The sequence below is a fragment of the Oncorhynchus keta genome, unplaced genomic scaffold, assembly GCF_023373465.1.
Source record: "Oncorhynchus keta strain PuntledgeMale-10-30-2019 unplaced genomic scaffold, Oket_V2 Un_scaffold_3114_pilon_pilon, whole genome shotgun sequence".
NCBI classification, from domain to species: Eukaryota; Metazoa; Chordata; class Actinopteri; order Salmoniformes; family Salmonidae; genus Oncorhynchus; species Oncorhynchus keta.
Genome location: NW_026290913.1, coordinates 754,241 through 770,513, shown reverse-complemented (window position 1 = coordinate 770,513; position 16,273 = coordinate 754,241). Strand labels below are relative to the sequence as shown.

General features: G+C 41.8%; 1 protein-coding gene across 1 annotated transcript in view; it reads left to right on the top strand.

Annotated features, from left to right (window-relative positions):
• LOC118380064 (FERM domain-containing protein 5-like) overlaps window positions 1–7,109 on the top strand; it is a 165,289-nt gene extending 158,180 nt beyond the window's left edge. The window contains exon 14 of the mRNA XM_052515802.1: window positions 2,166–7,109. Coding sequence (XP_052371762.1) covers window positions 2,166–2,758 — 593 coding nt within the window. The 3' untranslated portion in view covers window positions 2,759–7,109. The remainder of the gene's footprint in view (window positions 1–2,165) is intronic.
• The last annotated feature ends 9,164 nt before the right edge of the window (window positions 7,110–16,273 follow it).

Genomic DNA, 16,273 nt, shown 5'->3' with positions numbered 1-16,273 from the left:
TTAACTTCTGGGCCACATCCTGACTGATGGCAGCCCATTCTTGCATAATCAATGCTTGGAGTTTGTCAGAATTTGTGGGGGGGGTTTTGTCCGCTTCTTGAGGATTGACCACAAGTTCTCAATGGGATTAAGGTCTGGGGAGTTTCCTGGCCATGGACACAAAATCTCGATGTTTTGTTCTCCGAGCCACTTAGTTATCACTTCTGCCTTATGGCAAGGTGCTCCATCATGTTGGAAAATGCATTGTTCGTCACCAAACTGTTCCTGGATGGTTGGGAGAAGTTGCTCTCTAAGGATGTGTTGGTACCATTCTTTATTCATGGCTGTGTTCTAGGCAGAATTGTGAGTGAGCCCACTCCCTTGGCTGAGAAGCAACCCCACACATGAATGGTCTCAGGATGCTTTACTGTTGGCATGACACAGGACTGATGGTAGCGTTCACCTGGTCTTCTCCGGACAAGCTTTTTTCCGGATGCCCCAAACAATCGGAAAGGGGATTCATCAGAGAAAATGACTTTACCCCAGTCCCCAGTCCAATCCCTGTACCTTTTGCAGAATATCAGTCTGTCCCTGATGTTTTTCCTGGAGAGAAGTGGCTTCTTTGATGCCCTTCTTGACACCAGGCCATCCTCCAAAAGTATTCGCCTCACTGTGCGTGCAGATGCACTCACACCTGCCTGCTGCCATTCCTGAGCAAGCTCTGTACTGGTGGTGCCCCGATCCCGCAGCTGAATCAACTTTAGAAGACGGTCCTGGTGCTTGCTGGACTTTCTTGGGTGCCCTGAAGCCTTCTTCACAAATTTTGAACCGCTCTCCTTGAAGTTCTTGATGATCTGATAAATGGTTGATTTAGATGCAATCTTACTGGCAGCATTATCCGTGCCTGTGAAGCCCTTTTTGTGCAAAGCACTGATGACGGCACATGTTTCCTTGCAGGTAACCATAGTTGACAGAGGAAGAACAATGATTCCAAGCACCAACCTCCTTTTGAAGCTTCCAGTCTGTTATTCAAACTCAATCAGCATGACACAATGATCTCCATGCTTGTCCTCGTCAACACTCACACCTGTGTTAACGAGAGAATCACTGACATGATGTCAGCTGGTCCTTTTGTGGCAGGGCTGAAATGCAGTGGAAATGTTTTTTGGGGGATTCAGTTCATTTGCATGGCAAAGAGGGACTTTGCAATTCATTGCAATTCATCTGATCACACTTCATAACATTCTGGAGTATATGCAAATTGCCATCATACAACCTGAGGCAGCAGTCTTTGTGAAAATTGATATTTGTGTCATTCTCAAAACTTTTGACCATGACTGTAGTATAGCTTTAGCTAGCTAGCTAAGATTGCGTGGACACCAGATTTTAGCTAGCTACCGTTAGCATTACTAGCTATGTTTGATGAACTTAGCTAGCTAATGACAACATTGCCATGTCTAAAGTAAATTTGACAACATGATAATGCTGGAAAAGTAGTTTCCTACTAAACATTTGACTACTTTAGCAATATCTGTGTATTTCTTGGCAGTATAGTGTAATTTAGACTAAACAATCGTCAGCCTCTGTCCAGAATGACTAGGTATAACAGGATTTTAGGGCACCACTGTGGCGCTACTGATAGAGGCCGAATTGAGAACGTTCATAGCAATGGCATGACGTGACCAAGTGATGGAGGTGAAACCTATGAATATCTAGGTCAGAGGGGCCTACGGGATTAGAACACCTTTGTTCCTCTGTGTTTGACTTGATCAATGGAACATATTCTATTTAGCAGGACAAGGTAGTCTCTACAACCTACAGCGAATGTGTGTGAGAGTGAAACCTATGATCCTCACTGAGGACTCTGATTCTTCCCCTGGATCGTTTTAAAGGCTGGCCGAGCTCTCTATTTTCACATTAACACTCTGGGTTAGAGAGGAGATCCTGCCTCTCATCCCAAAGGTCTTCTGACTCAGGGATTGACATGAATAACTAGATCTGAACACTGAACTGAGAGACACAATATCTCTCTGCCCCAATGTGTAGTTTTGTTCCATGGTACACTGATATGTGTTATGTGGATTCACTATTTGTGTAATAGGAGTTGTTGCTCATTGTCTTTATGATGGGATACATTTTCACAGCTCTGAGTTTGATGTTTCTTCTACTATCTCTATCTCTCTCAGGCCTGGAGTCCCTACGAGACTCCGCCCACTCCACGCCCGTGCGTTCCGTCTCCCATGGCGACTCCTTCATGCCGCGACACCGTCACCACACAACAGATGCCGGCGAGGGCGGGTCATCCCAGCGGGTCATCTCTGATGAGGCCTACTGCCCCTCAGACAGTGTGCTGCCCACCCCCATGGCCGAACACAGCCTGGAGCTAGCCGTGGCGCGCCACCCTAATGGAGCCCCCTGCAGCATCGAAGAGGAGGAGTCGGAGGCCGGGACTCCTGAGGGACAGGTGGCTGAGTTTGGCCCCGACGGCAGAGTGCTTCGGCTGGGTCGGACCAGGAAGTCTCTCCCTAACAACGAGGTGCAGGAGCTACATAAGTTCATCCTGAGTGTTTTGCGTATGTTCCTGGTGACCATGGGACTGCTGTTTGCCCTGCTCTCCCTCCTCATCATGCTGACTGAGTCTGACCTGGACATCGCCTTCCTCCGGGACATACGCAAGACGCCTGAGTTCCAGCAGTTCCACTTTGAGTATTTCTGCCCTCTCAGACGGTGGGTTGCCTGCAAGTTCCGCTGGATGGGAGGCTTCCTTATAGACAAGTGAGAAAGACTGAGCGATGGAGGGAGAGAAAGAGGAGTGAATGAAAAAGAGGCCTCTAAGAGGACGTACGCGAAGGATGGAGGGAGGATAGGAGGAAGTCAAGGAAGGCTGAAGACAGGAAGGGAGGGCTGCTCCATCTGAACGGGAATTAACCTTCAAGCTTCTCCCACAAGACACTTCCTGTTACAAGCCAAGGACCGCCCCCTTCGCTGACCCTCTTCCTTTTTCTAATCATCAGACTGAACGGAGGACATTTTCTGAGCTCATGTTTTACTTTGGAAATTCAGGTCATTTCAAGGTACTTTATTTTTTACTAAGAGACAAGTTAACAGAGTTATAAAACAACATGAAATGAGATGTCTGAGGTCTGTTGTAGGCCTGGGAGGAAACACATATTATTCAACCAACAGAACAACAACAGTTGCCTTTATTTTCTATTACTTCATATGAACATCAATTGTAAGAGAGAAAAAAACTGTATAATAATAGGATGGATACAAATATATTAGATGGACATATAAAAACAGAGGTGTGAAGTGTTGTGTACTGTTTGAGCTGAGAAAGGATGAGAGAGAGAGATGAAAAACCATGCCTTTTACTCATTTGGGGACAACATCTAAAACATCCATGATAATCATTCTAATGCTGCTGAAACTTTCATTTGGGCTGCTATTGGAGGAGAAACATTTCTACTGGCAGGAGTACTGAATTCTGGAGTTTGACAAAGAAACAAAGAGATATGATATTCAATAGAAGATGTAAAAAGGTATGTTTTTGAATGTACAGTACCATTCAAAAGTTTGGACACACCTACTCATTCCAGTGTTTTTCTTTATTTTTTACTATTTTCTACATTGTAGAATAATAGTGAAGACATTACAACTATGAAATAACACATATGGAATCATGTAGTAACCAAAACAGTGTTAAACAAATAAAAATATATTTTACATTCTTCAAAGTAGCCACCCTTTGCAGAATGTATAAAAAGCAGACAACAAGTGCTCAGCATATGTGGGAACTCCTGTTGGAATAACATTGGGGCGGCAGGGTAGCCTAGTGGTTAGAGCGTTGCGCTAGTAACCGGAAGGTTACTAGCCCAACCTACAAATCTGTCGTTCTGCCCCTGAACAGGCAGTTAACTCACTGTTACTAGGCCGTCATTGAAAATAAGAATTTGTTCTTAACTGACTTGCCTAGTTAAATAAAGGTAAAATAAAAAAATTCCAGGTGAAGCTTTTTGAGAGAATGCCAAGAGTGTGCAAAGTTGTCATCAATGCAAAGGGTGGCTACTTTGAAGAATCTAATCTAAAATATATTTTGATTTGTAAAACACTTTTTTGGTTACTACATGTGTTATTTCATAGTTTTGATGTCTTCACTATTATTCTACAATGTAGACAATAGTAAAAATAAAGAAAAACCCTTGAATGAGTACGTATGCCCAAACTTTTGACTGCTACTGTACATATACACTGAGTATACCAAACATTAGGAACAGTCTCAATTCGCCGGGACATGAAAACAACAAGGTGTTGAAAGCGTTCCACAGGGAAGCTGGCCCATGTTGACTCCAATGCTTCCCACAGTCAAGTTAGCTGGATGTCCTTTGGGTGGTGGACCCTTCTTGATACACACGGGAACGGTTGAGCATGAAAGACCCAGCAGCGTTGCCGTTCATGACACAAACTGGTGCGCCTGGCACCTACTACCATACCCCATTCAAAGGCACTTAAATCTTTTGTCTTGTCCATTCATCCTCTGAATGGCACACATACACAATCCATGTCTCGATTGTCTCGAAGCTTAAAAATCATTCTATAACCTGTCTCCTCCCCTTCATCTACACTGATTGAAGTAGATTTAACCAGTGACATCAATAAGGGAGGCTTTCACCTGGTGAGTCTATGTCATGGAAAGAGTAGGTGTTCTTAATGTTTTGTACACTCAGTGTACTATACTGTCTTGTAAGAATGTTCAAAGGCATATCTGTGTAATTACTGCGGGTGTCCTAAACTTGGTTTATAGTTTGTTTGTTAGTTAAACATCATTACAAATTGGCATGGAACAATCAAGAGACAGTCATACAGTACATCAAAACTATAAACCAAATGAATGGAATTGTTGTGTTTTCTGATTTCAAATGGCATCAGATAGAGAATACTGTTACCAATTATTTTAATCAATGTATAAAAACTAGCAATCATGAGTTTAAAAAAAAACTTTCAATCAAACTAGATGCAATGGTGTTCTTTGTTATTATCATGTGACCTGGAAAGTACAGTAGGGGGTAGAACACAGTGGACAACCTCTTGAAAACACTGACTCGATGTGCAATACTATAACGATAAAAACTATGAGTATTTTACGGTTGGATATGGTACATTTTAGTTTATTAAATGTGCACTTTGAAATGAATAATTCCGGTTATTTTCCAAAGGTATAAGAAAATGAAAATACCTGCTGTGAACATGCCTAGGTGAAAAATACATTTCAACTTGTAGTTGTGTTAATACATTGGGTTATTTTAAAATGTTGAATATATTGAAGTCCTGCTGAATTATTTTGTACAAAGTAGAGTCTCCTTATATTTAGAGTTTTCCTTGTATAACCTATTTTAACTGAACTAATGTTATTTTTTATCATTGACAATGATACTTTTTTAGCGCAGTGATTCAGATGAGGACTAGAATTCAAAGAAAAGGTAGAGATTCAGGGACGGTTTCCCGGACCCATATTAAGCCTACTACACCTGAGCTATGGCATCCTTAATGGTGCATCTCCATTCAAAGTGCTTTGTAGTCTAGGAATCGGTTTAATCTGGGCCAGGGAACGTTTTTGTCAGGTTTACCTCCAAATCCACCTAAGGGAGCATTATACCCTCTCATTTTCACACTGTCTTTACATGTCTACCAAAGATACCTCTCTGTAGCCTCAGTGGTACTTCACATGAGAGCTAGAGTTCCTGAGGAGGGTTTGGGAGAGGGTTGATTAGTGAAGAGCTGCAGAACAGGACAATGATAATCACTGCAAGCTTCTATTGTATTGTCCTTAGCCGGCACTCTGTCTGTTGGCTTAGAATAAATAAGTTGAGAGAGGGAATTCCATCGATTTAGGGTTGAAAAATTCTGGAAAATGTCCCCAAATTACCATGCTTTCCAGGAATCCCAGTTGGAATATTACTGGAAGCGGGAGGGAATAAGCAGAAAAACTGGAATCCTCGTACCAGGAATTATGGAATTCTGGTAAAGTGATCTGAAATTTTGCAATCCTATGTAGACTCAAGATATAAAATATGTTTCTACATCATCATTTGGTTTTGCATCAGCACAATCCTATCAGACATAATATTGTTTTAATGTTATAATCCCTCAGTAGACTAGTGTATGGTGGGTTTAATAAATAATATAGATTTATGAATTAATGTGGTCTGCTATGCAGCAATATTAAGATAACAATAAGTGGTTGGTCCCTGATTGGTGTATTAGATTAAAGTGATTGATTTTGTTTGAAGTTGTGGAAGGCCAGTCAAGGCAGAAGATTTAGATTTTTATACCTCAGATCGCTCCTTTGAATTTCAGTTCAATGTGTATGACAAACAATACAACCTTATTTGAGCAATAATGAAAACATTTGAAAATAATTCAATGTTGAAATCAATGTGGGCAGCTACAGACAGAAAAAGTAAGTGATGTTTTTTGGTTTCTTTCCATATAGGATCACTGGATATTCAAGTGACATGTTTTTCATGATTAGCCTACCTACCGTTATACTGGTGAACCTAGCTTCTTAATGCATGGGATGAGATGATGATGAGAAGATGGTGTAGCAGTAACATGCAACTCAGTGTTGATTGCAATGGGTGCGTTCCAGGTTGTTGCAGTCATGCTGCACGTCTCAAAAGATCGCTATAAATCAATAGCAATATCATATCAGTGTGGTTCCGGAGAGGTGCAAACATGTCTCCAGGGGTCGTATTCACTAGAAACCAAACTGAAGAAACTAACAGGGAGGGACAACCTTAACTTAATTGTTTCTTTGCAAGACATTTTCCTACAGTGTGTGCACTAATGAATACTAGCGACCCAGGTGGTAAGATCTGACGATCTGAGCAGTGTGACTGCAATGAAGACGACCTGGATGACTCCAGTGTTAGGAACACCCAGACAGCCTCTGCAATGTCCTTCTGTTAGCTCTCTTCCTGTCTCATGGTCATGCATATGGATCGGTCTCTGTAAGCATGTCTTCTACATTTCTGTTATTACTCCCAATCAAGACTGAATATTTTTTATCACAGAATGAAGACTGGTGTATTCAATGATTAATTTATCAATAAATATAATTTATTCTTAAATGTGTGTGCCGTATCCTTCACCTCGTGAGTCATACTCATACCATCTCAACCATTGTAACGCTTATTTTCAGTATAAAATACTATACAATATTTGTTATTTCTGATGGTTCTTTGTAAACCTTACCATATGCTTCCCAGTCTAAACAGTTTGCACATACAGTACCATTCATAGGTTTGGACACACCTACTCATTCAAGGGTTTTTCTTTATTTTTACTATTTTCTACATTGTAGAATAATAGTGACGACATCAAAACTATGAAATAGCACATATGGAATAATAAAACATAAAAATATATGTTGGATTATTCAAAGTAGCCACCCTTTGCATTGGTGACAGCTTTGCACACTCTTGGCATTCTCTCAACCAGCTTCATTATGTTTTTCCAACAGTCTTGAAGGAGTTCCCACATATACTGAGAACTTGTTGGCTGCTTTTCCTTCACTCTACGGTCCAACTCATCCCAAACCATCTCAATTGGGTTGAGGTCAGGTGATTGTGGAGGCCAGGTCATCCGATGCAGCACTCCATCACTCTCATTGGTAAAATAGCCCTTACACAGCCTGGAGGTGTGTTTTGGGTCATTGCCCTGTTGAAAAACAAATGATAGTCCCACTAAGCACAAACCAGATGGGATGGCGTATCGCTGCACAATGCTGTGGTAGCCATGCTGGTTAAGTATGCCTTGAGTTCTAAATAAATTGCAGACAGTTTCACAAACAAAGCACCCCCACACCATCGCACCTCCTCCTCCATGCTTCACTATGGGAACCACACATGCGGAGATAATCTGTTCGCCTACCCTGCGTCTCACGGTTGGATCCAAAAATCTAACATTTGGACTCATCAGACCAAAGCACAGATTTCCACCGGTCTATTGTCCATTGCTCATGTTTTTCTTTTTCTTCTTATTGATGTCCTTTAATAGTGGTTTCTTTGCAGCAATTTGACCATGAAGACCTGATTCACGCAGTCTCCTCTGAATAGTTGATGTTGAGATGTGTCTGTTACTTGAACTCTGTGAAGCATTTATTTGGGCTGCAATCTGAGGTGCAGATAACTCTAATGAACTTATCATCTGCAGCAGAGGTAACTCTGGGTCTTCCTTTCCTGTGGCGGTCCTCATGAGAGCCAGTTTTATCATAGCGCTTGATGGTTTTGGCATCTGCACTTGAAGAAACGTTCAAAGTTCTTGACATTTTACGGATTGACTGACATTCATGTCTTAAAGAAATAATTTACTGTTGTTTTTCTTTGCTTATTTGAGCTGTTCTTGCCAGAATATGGACTTGGTCTTTTACCAAATAGGGCTATCTTCTGTATACCACCGCTACCATGTCACAACACAACTGATTGGCTCAAACGCATTAAGGAAAGATGTTCTACAATTTAACTTTTAAGAAGGCACACCTGTTAATTGAAATTCATTCCAGGTGACTACTTCATGAAGATGGTTGAGAGAATGCCAAGCGTGTGCAAAGCTGTCATCAAGCGGCTGTTATCAAGGTGGCTACTATAAAGAATCTCAAATATAAAATATATTTAGATTTGTTTAACACTTTTTTGGTTACTACATGATTCCATGTGTTATTTCATAGTTTGATGTCTTTACTATTATTCTACGTTGTAAAAAACCTGGAATGAGTAGGTATGTCCAACTTTTGGCTGGTTCTGTATATTGTGACAATTTTGTGACTTTGCTTTGTTGTTCGGGCAGGTATTTTTTCAGCTGTTTGAGAAATATTTTTTCCATGCAAATCCAAGTTCGGTAGCCGAAGTCTACGCCCTTCGTCAATGATTTGTCAACAGTACAACTCCTAGTAGGAGTGGGAAATATGGACGGGATTCTTCAATTAAGTGTTTGTTTTCATTGAACGAGAGACGACTCGTTTTCATGCATATATTTTCACTTGAGAAATACAGCACCAAAAAGCTTAGTTAGATGTAAATGTGCGTACATAAACGTACATTTATGACAGATTTCATGATTTATCTTAGATTAATTTGGACTATTTTAAAGAACTGTTTCTGGCAGTGGAGAGACCTCTAGTGGTCAAAAGGCAGTTTTAGCCTGGGCAGAGCCATTTGATTTATTTAACCTTTATTTAACCAGCAAGGGCTCATTGAGATTTGAAATCTCCTTTTCAAGGGCATCCTGGCCATGATAGGCAGCACCAAGTATTTTCCCAATTAAAGACAGACATGAAAAACTACAAATAATCTAGTAAAAACCATAGAATTCACAGGAGTATAACAAAATCATAAAACAGCTAAATTAAAAACATTGACAAATCGGGGAATCAACCTCAAAATCCATCATCAGTGATTTAAAATCACCAATCAGGACAAGTTCTTCCAGTTTAAAAGTATTTTGTAAGGTGTTCCAAGCTGATGGAGCAGAGTACATTAAAGTCCTTTTACCAAATTCAGTTCAGACATTTGGAACAGTTAGCAGGATAAAGTCCTGCGAATGAAGAGAGTACCCACCACATTTCTAAACAATAAAAATGGCCAAATAAAATGTTAGTAAACCCAAAGTGGCTTTGTAAATAATAGTATACCAGTGCAGGGCCATTGAGCTCTTCCGGCATTTAAACAATAGTCAAAGTAGTCAACTAGGTGGGGATTTTTTATGGTTGTAGCCTCAATGGTGCAGCCCATGCTGGCACAGACACTATGATGGCACAGATATAAAGATGTCTCCTCTATCCATCTATTTTCCTGGCTATGTTGTTGCTACGGTGGCTCAAGAGGGACAAACAGTAATATTGCCGCTTTTTTTCTTTAGGGAATGTGCGAGCACAGACTTTCGATTCGGCCAGCCATGTTCTTAAGGTTTAGAGCATTGGGCCAGTAACCTAAAGGTTGTTGGATCGAATCCTGGGCAAGGCAGTTAACCCACTGTTCCCCGGGCGCCGAAGACTTGGATGTCGATTAAGGCAGCGCCCTGCACCTCTCTGATTCAGAGGGGTTAGGTTAAATGCAGAAGACACATTTCAGTTGAAGGCATTCAGTTGTACAACTGACTTGGTATCATCCCCCTTTCCTTAACCAGTGCTAGTATGACTTCAGTGTAGTTGTTGTGAATGTATTACAACACTCCCATCTAGAGGTGAAACACTGGCACTAGATCTTCACTTGGGAGTTTTGTATGGCTCTCATTAGACAACATTATAATAACATGACTTGTCTGCCTCAGCCTCCGTACTGAAAAATAATAAACTACATGAAAAGTGCAACTTCAGCTATAACTTTATTGACTTACAAAACAATAGCAAAAGTGTCTTGGAGATAAAACATACAACATAAAAAAACAATCAATGACGGCCTACCCGGACGACACCCGGACGACACCCGGGCGACACCCGGACGACACCCGGACGACACCCGGACGACACCCAGGCGACACCCGGACGACACCCGGACGACACCCGGGCGACACCCGACGACACCCGGGCGACACCCGGACGACACCCGGACGACACCCGGACGACACCCGGGCGACACCCGGACGACACCCAGACGACACCCGGACGACACCCAGGCGACACCCGGACGACACCCGGACGACACCCGGACGACACCCGGACGACACTGGGACAAATATGCACCACCCTATGGGACTCTCAATCATAGGCAAATATGATAAAGCCTGGATCAGGGCCACAATGTTCTGATAAGTCACCAGAATGTCCTGACAAGGCTTCGGGTTAAGGTTAAAGTCATGATTTTGAGTAAGAACACATTTTTACTCTCCAATAAGTCCTGGAAATTGACAAAAACAAAGCTGTGTGGTTGCGTGAGATACTGAGAGAGTACGCTCAAAGTTCCACAGCCCCACTCCACCCAACTTGTCCCCAGCAGCCATCAGCAGACGACTGCTACATGGGTGGAAAGCAACAGAGAAGATACGACTCTTCACCACCTTAGCTACTCCTCCAATCTCACTCAGCTCCATGCTCTTTAGAGTACTACGGTACCTGGAAACATATCCAATGTAATGTCAGCCTGACACAGGTTAGGGTTTTACACATCTATACATTCAAATCAGTACAGGACGCCCATTAAATACTAATACAATAATGTAGTTTGTCACAGAACACAGAAAAAGGCCAAATGCCTAACCTCCCTAATGAAAAGCAAAAGTGTAAATATGGCAAGCAATAAACTCACTCTTTCAGATCCAACTCCTCCTTTTCTTCTTCGATTGAATCCTGTGGAATAAAATAAATAACAGTAAATGATCAGTGAGAAGAGTGAACTGTAAACAGCTCTGAACATACAGTAGAAGATTTGCTCATGATGATGAATAAATGTGCTACCTACCATCAGACTCTAACTAAATGGGACTTTTAAGCTGAAATTATTATAAGTCAAGACCCTTTCAAGTGTATGTCGTATCTTGGGTTGTGTTTGTAAAGTAATGTCTTGATGGTAGAGTCAGCAATGCACAAGTAAACAGCAGTATGGGCTGACTTCCACAACTTACAGACTGACTACACTGCATGTGTCGCGTGCTCGAGCGTTGCAAAATACATTTAGAAATCTATGTTATTCAATTATTGCACCCACACTGCTTGCGCGCGCCAACGAGTGTCTGTGTTGCCAAGAGCCAAAATAGAAGTCAGTTCTATTTCTGACGCAGATTGCACTGCAAGTCCTGCCTCTTCTCATTGGTTTGTAGAAGCAGATACCCTCGTGCCATCTCTTCATGGGCAGCAGGGTAGTCTAGTGGTTAGAGCATTGGACTAGTAACCGAAAGGTTGCAAGTTCATATCCCCGAGCTGACAAGGTACACATCTGTCATTCTGCTCCTGAACAGGCCGTTGACCCACTGTTCATAGGCTGTCATTGAAAATACACATTTGTTCTTAACTGACTTGCCTAGTTAAATAATGATTATACCCATGTGGGTGACTGAAAGATGAAGAGGTCAGTGGCGGTAATGCACCTAATTTATGAAAGTTGCCAATCACAATATAAAGCCAAGAGAATAAAAAACCTGGAAGGAGGAGAGATGACTAGAAATCATTCGGTTGACTGTTTTATGTGTGGATTAATTGGCAGAGTAACGGATCTTGTGCATTTCAGGTAAAACTCAATGTTTACATCCCAGGTCAAATTAGCTAGCAACTGCAAGCTAGCTAAAAATGACAAATTAGCTAGCAAGTGCAAGCTAGCTAGCTAAATTGCCATAAATGTTTATTTTATTTATGGCAATTTAGCTAGCTAGCTTAATTTGTCATTTTTAGCTAGCTTGCTGTTGATAGCTAATTTGTCCTGGGATATAAACATTGAGTTGTTATTTTACCTAAAATGCACAAGGTCCTTGTCACGCCCTGGTCGAAGTAATGTATGTTTGTCTTCATTTATTTGGTCAGGCCAGGGTGTGACATGGGTTATTGTGGTGCGTTTTTGTCATGGGGTTTTTGTGGGGTGTCTAGCATAGTCTATAGCTGCCTGAGGCGGTTCTCAATCAGAGTCAGGTGATTATCGTTGTCTCTGATTGGGAACCATATTTAGGCAGCCATATTCTTTGTGTAACGGCATTCTTCGTTTGTAGAAAGAGAGTCGGACCGAAATGCAGCGTGGTGGTTACTCATGACTTTAATGAAAAAAGCGACACATGAAATAACTATACTATACAAATACACATACATACAAATACAAAACAACAAACGGAACGTGAAACCTAATTACAGCCTATCTGGTGAAACTACACAGAGACAGGAACCCACGAAATACACAGTGAAACCCCGGCAACCTAAATACGGTTCCCAATCAGAGACAACGAGAATCACCTGACTCTGATTGAGAACTGCCTCAGGCAGCCAAGCCTATACAACACCCCTACTCAGCCGCGATCCTAAATACTACAAACCCCAATACGAAAATACAATAACCCCATGTCTGGTCATCTACAAGTCCATGCTAGGTAAAGCTCCGCCTTATCTCAGTTCACTGGTCTCCGTAGCATGCGCTCCAGCAGGTGTATCTCACTGATCATCCCTAAAGCCAACACCTCATTTGGCCGCCTTTCGTTCCAGTACTCTGCTGCCTGTGACTGGAACGAATTGCAAAAATCGCTGAAGTTGGAGACTTTTATCTCCCTCACCAACTTCAAACATCAGCTATCCGAGCAGCTAACCGATCGCTGAAGCTGTACATAGTCTATAGGTAAATAGCCCACCCATTTTCACCTACCTCATTCCCATACTTTTATACTGTTTTTTATTTATTTACCTTTCTGCTCTTTTGCACACCAATATCTCTACCTGTACATGACCATTTGATCATTTATCACTCCAGTGTTAATCTGCAAAATTGTATTATTCGCCTACCTCCTCATGCCTTTTGCACACATTGTATATAGACTGCCCATTTTTTCTACTGTGTTATTGACTTGTTAATTGTTTACTCCATGTGTAACTCTGTGTTTTCTTTTCACACTGCTATGCTTTATCTTGGCCAGGTCGCAGTTGCAAATGAGAACTTGTTCTCAACTAGCCTACCTGGTTAAATAAAGGTGAAATAAAAAAATAAAAAAAATAAAAATGTCACACCCTGGCCTGAACAAATAATTAAAGAAAACACAAAATACTAAGACCAAGGCGTGACAGAACCCCCCTAAGGTGCGGACTCCCGGACGCACCTCAAGACCATAGAGAGGGTCCGGGTGGGCGTCTGTCCATGGTGGCGGTTCCGGCTCGGGACGTGGACCCCACTCCATGAAAGTCATAGTTCCTCCCCTTCGCGTCCTGGGATAATCCTTTGCTATGAAACTGGAAATTAAGCTCAGGTGCATCCTGTTTCCATTGATCATCCTTGTGATGTTTCTACAACTTGATTGGAGTCTACCTGTGGTAAATTGATTGGACATGATTCGGAAAAGCACACACACCTGTCTATATAAGGTCCCACAGTTGACAGTGCATGTCAGAGCAAAAACTAAACACAATAAGGTCGAAGCAATTGTCCGTAGAGCTCAGAGACAGGATTGTGTCAAGGCACAGATCTGGGGAAGGGTACCAACATTTCTCTGCAGCATTTAATGTTCCCAAGAACACAGTGGCCTCCATCGTGCTTAAATTGAAGAAATTTGGAAACACCAAGAATCTTCCTAGAGCTGGCCATGCGGCTAAACTGAGCAATCGGAGGAGAGGGGCATTGGTCAGGGAGGGGACCAAGAACTCAATGGTCACTCTGACACAGCTCCAGAGTTCCTCTGTGGAGAATGGAGAAACTTCCAGAAGGACAGCTCTGCAGCACTCCACCAATCAGGCCTTTATGGTAGTGACCAGACGGAATCCACTCCTCAGTAAAAGGCACATGACAGCCCATTTGGAGTTTGCCAAAAGGCACCTAAAGACTCTCAGACCATGAGAAACAAGATTCTCTGGTCTGATGAAAGCAAGATTTAACTATTTGGCCTGAATGCTAAGCGTCACGACTGGAGGAAACCTTGCACCATCCCTACGGTGAAGCAGGGTGGTGGCAGCGTCATGCTGTGGGGATGTTTTTCAGTGTCAGGGACTGGGAGACTAGTCAGGATTGAGGCAAAGGTTAACGGAACAAAGTACAGAGAGATTCTTGTTGAAAACCTGCTCCAGAGCACTCAGGACCTCAAACTGGGGCGAAGTGGCCCAGAATGTCCTTGAGTGACCCAACCAGGGCCCAGACTTAAACCTGATTGAACATCTCTGGAGAGACCTGAAAATAGCTGTGCAGCAATGCTCCCCATCATACCTGACAGAGCTTGAGAAGATCTGCAGAGAAGAATGGGAGAAACTCCCCAAATACAGGTGTGCCAAGCTTGTAGCGTCATACCCAAGAAGACTCGAAGCAGTAATTGATTCCAAAGGTGCTTCAAAGTACTGAGTAACGGGTCTGAATACTTATGTAAATGTTATTTTATTTTTTCCAGAATCCGGTTTATGCTTTGTAATTATGGGGTATTGTGTGTAAATTGATGAGGGGGAAAAACGATGTAATACATTTTAGAATATGACTGTAACCTAACAACATTTGGAAAAGGTCAAGGGGTCTGAATACTTTCCTGAACGCACTGTGAATATATAAATATATATAAATAAATATATAAATATATTCACACTACCGGTCAAAAGTTTTAGAACACGTACTCAATCAAAGGGTTTTTCTTTATTTTTATTTTTTTAATTATTTTCTTTATTGTCTACATTGTAGAATAATAGAGAAGAAATGAAACTATGAAATAACACATATGGAATCATGTAGTAACCAAAAAAAGTGTTAAACAAATCGAAATATATTTTATATTTGAGATTCTTCAAATAACCACACTTTGCCTTGATGACAGCTTTGTACACGCTTGGCATTATATCAACCAGCTTCATGAGGTAGTCACCTGGAATGCATTTCAATTAACAGGTGTGCCTTCTTTAAAAGTTAATTTGTGGAATTTGAGCCAATCAGTTGTGTTGTGACAAGGTAGAACATAGTATACAGAACCCTATCCCTATTTGGTAAAAGACCAAGTCCATATTATGGCAAGAACAGCTCAAATAAGCAAAGAGAAACGACAGTCCATCATTACTTTAATACATGAAGGTCAGTCAATACGGACATTTCAAGAACTTTGAACGTTTCTTCAAGTGGAGTCGCAAAAAACATCAAGCGTTATGATGAAACTGGCTCTCTTAAGGACCACCACAGGAAAGGAAGACCCAGAGTTTCCTCTGCTGCAGAGGATAAATTCATTAGTTACCAGCCTCAGATTGCAGCCCAAATAAATGTTTCACAGAGTTCAAGTAACAGACACACCTCAACATCAACTGTTCAGAGGAGACTGTGAATCTGTTTTTCATAGTAAATTGCTGCAAAGAAACCACTACAGAAGGTCACCAATAATGAGAAGAGACTTGCTTGGGCCACGAAACACAAGCAATGGATATTAGACCGGTGGAAATCTGTCCTTTGTTCTGCAGTCCAAATGGGAGAATTTTGGTTTCAACCGCCGTGTCTTTATGAGACGAGGTGTGGGTGAACACATGACCTCTGCATGTGTGATTCCCACCGTAAAGCATGAAGGAGGTGAGATGGTGTGGGGGTGCTTTGCTGGTGCCTGTCTGGGATTTATTTAGAATTCAAGGCACACTTAATCAGCATGGCTACCACATCATTCT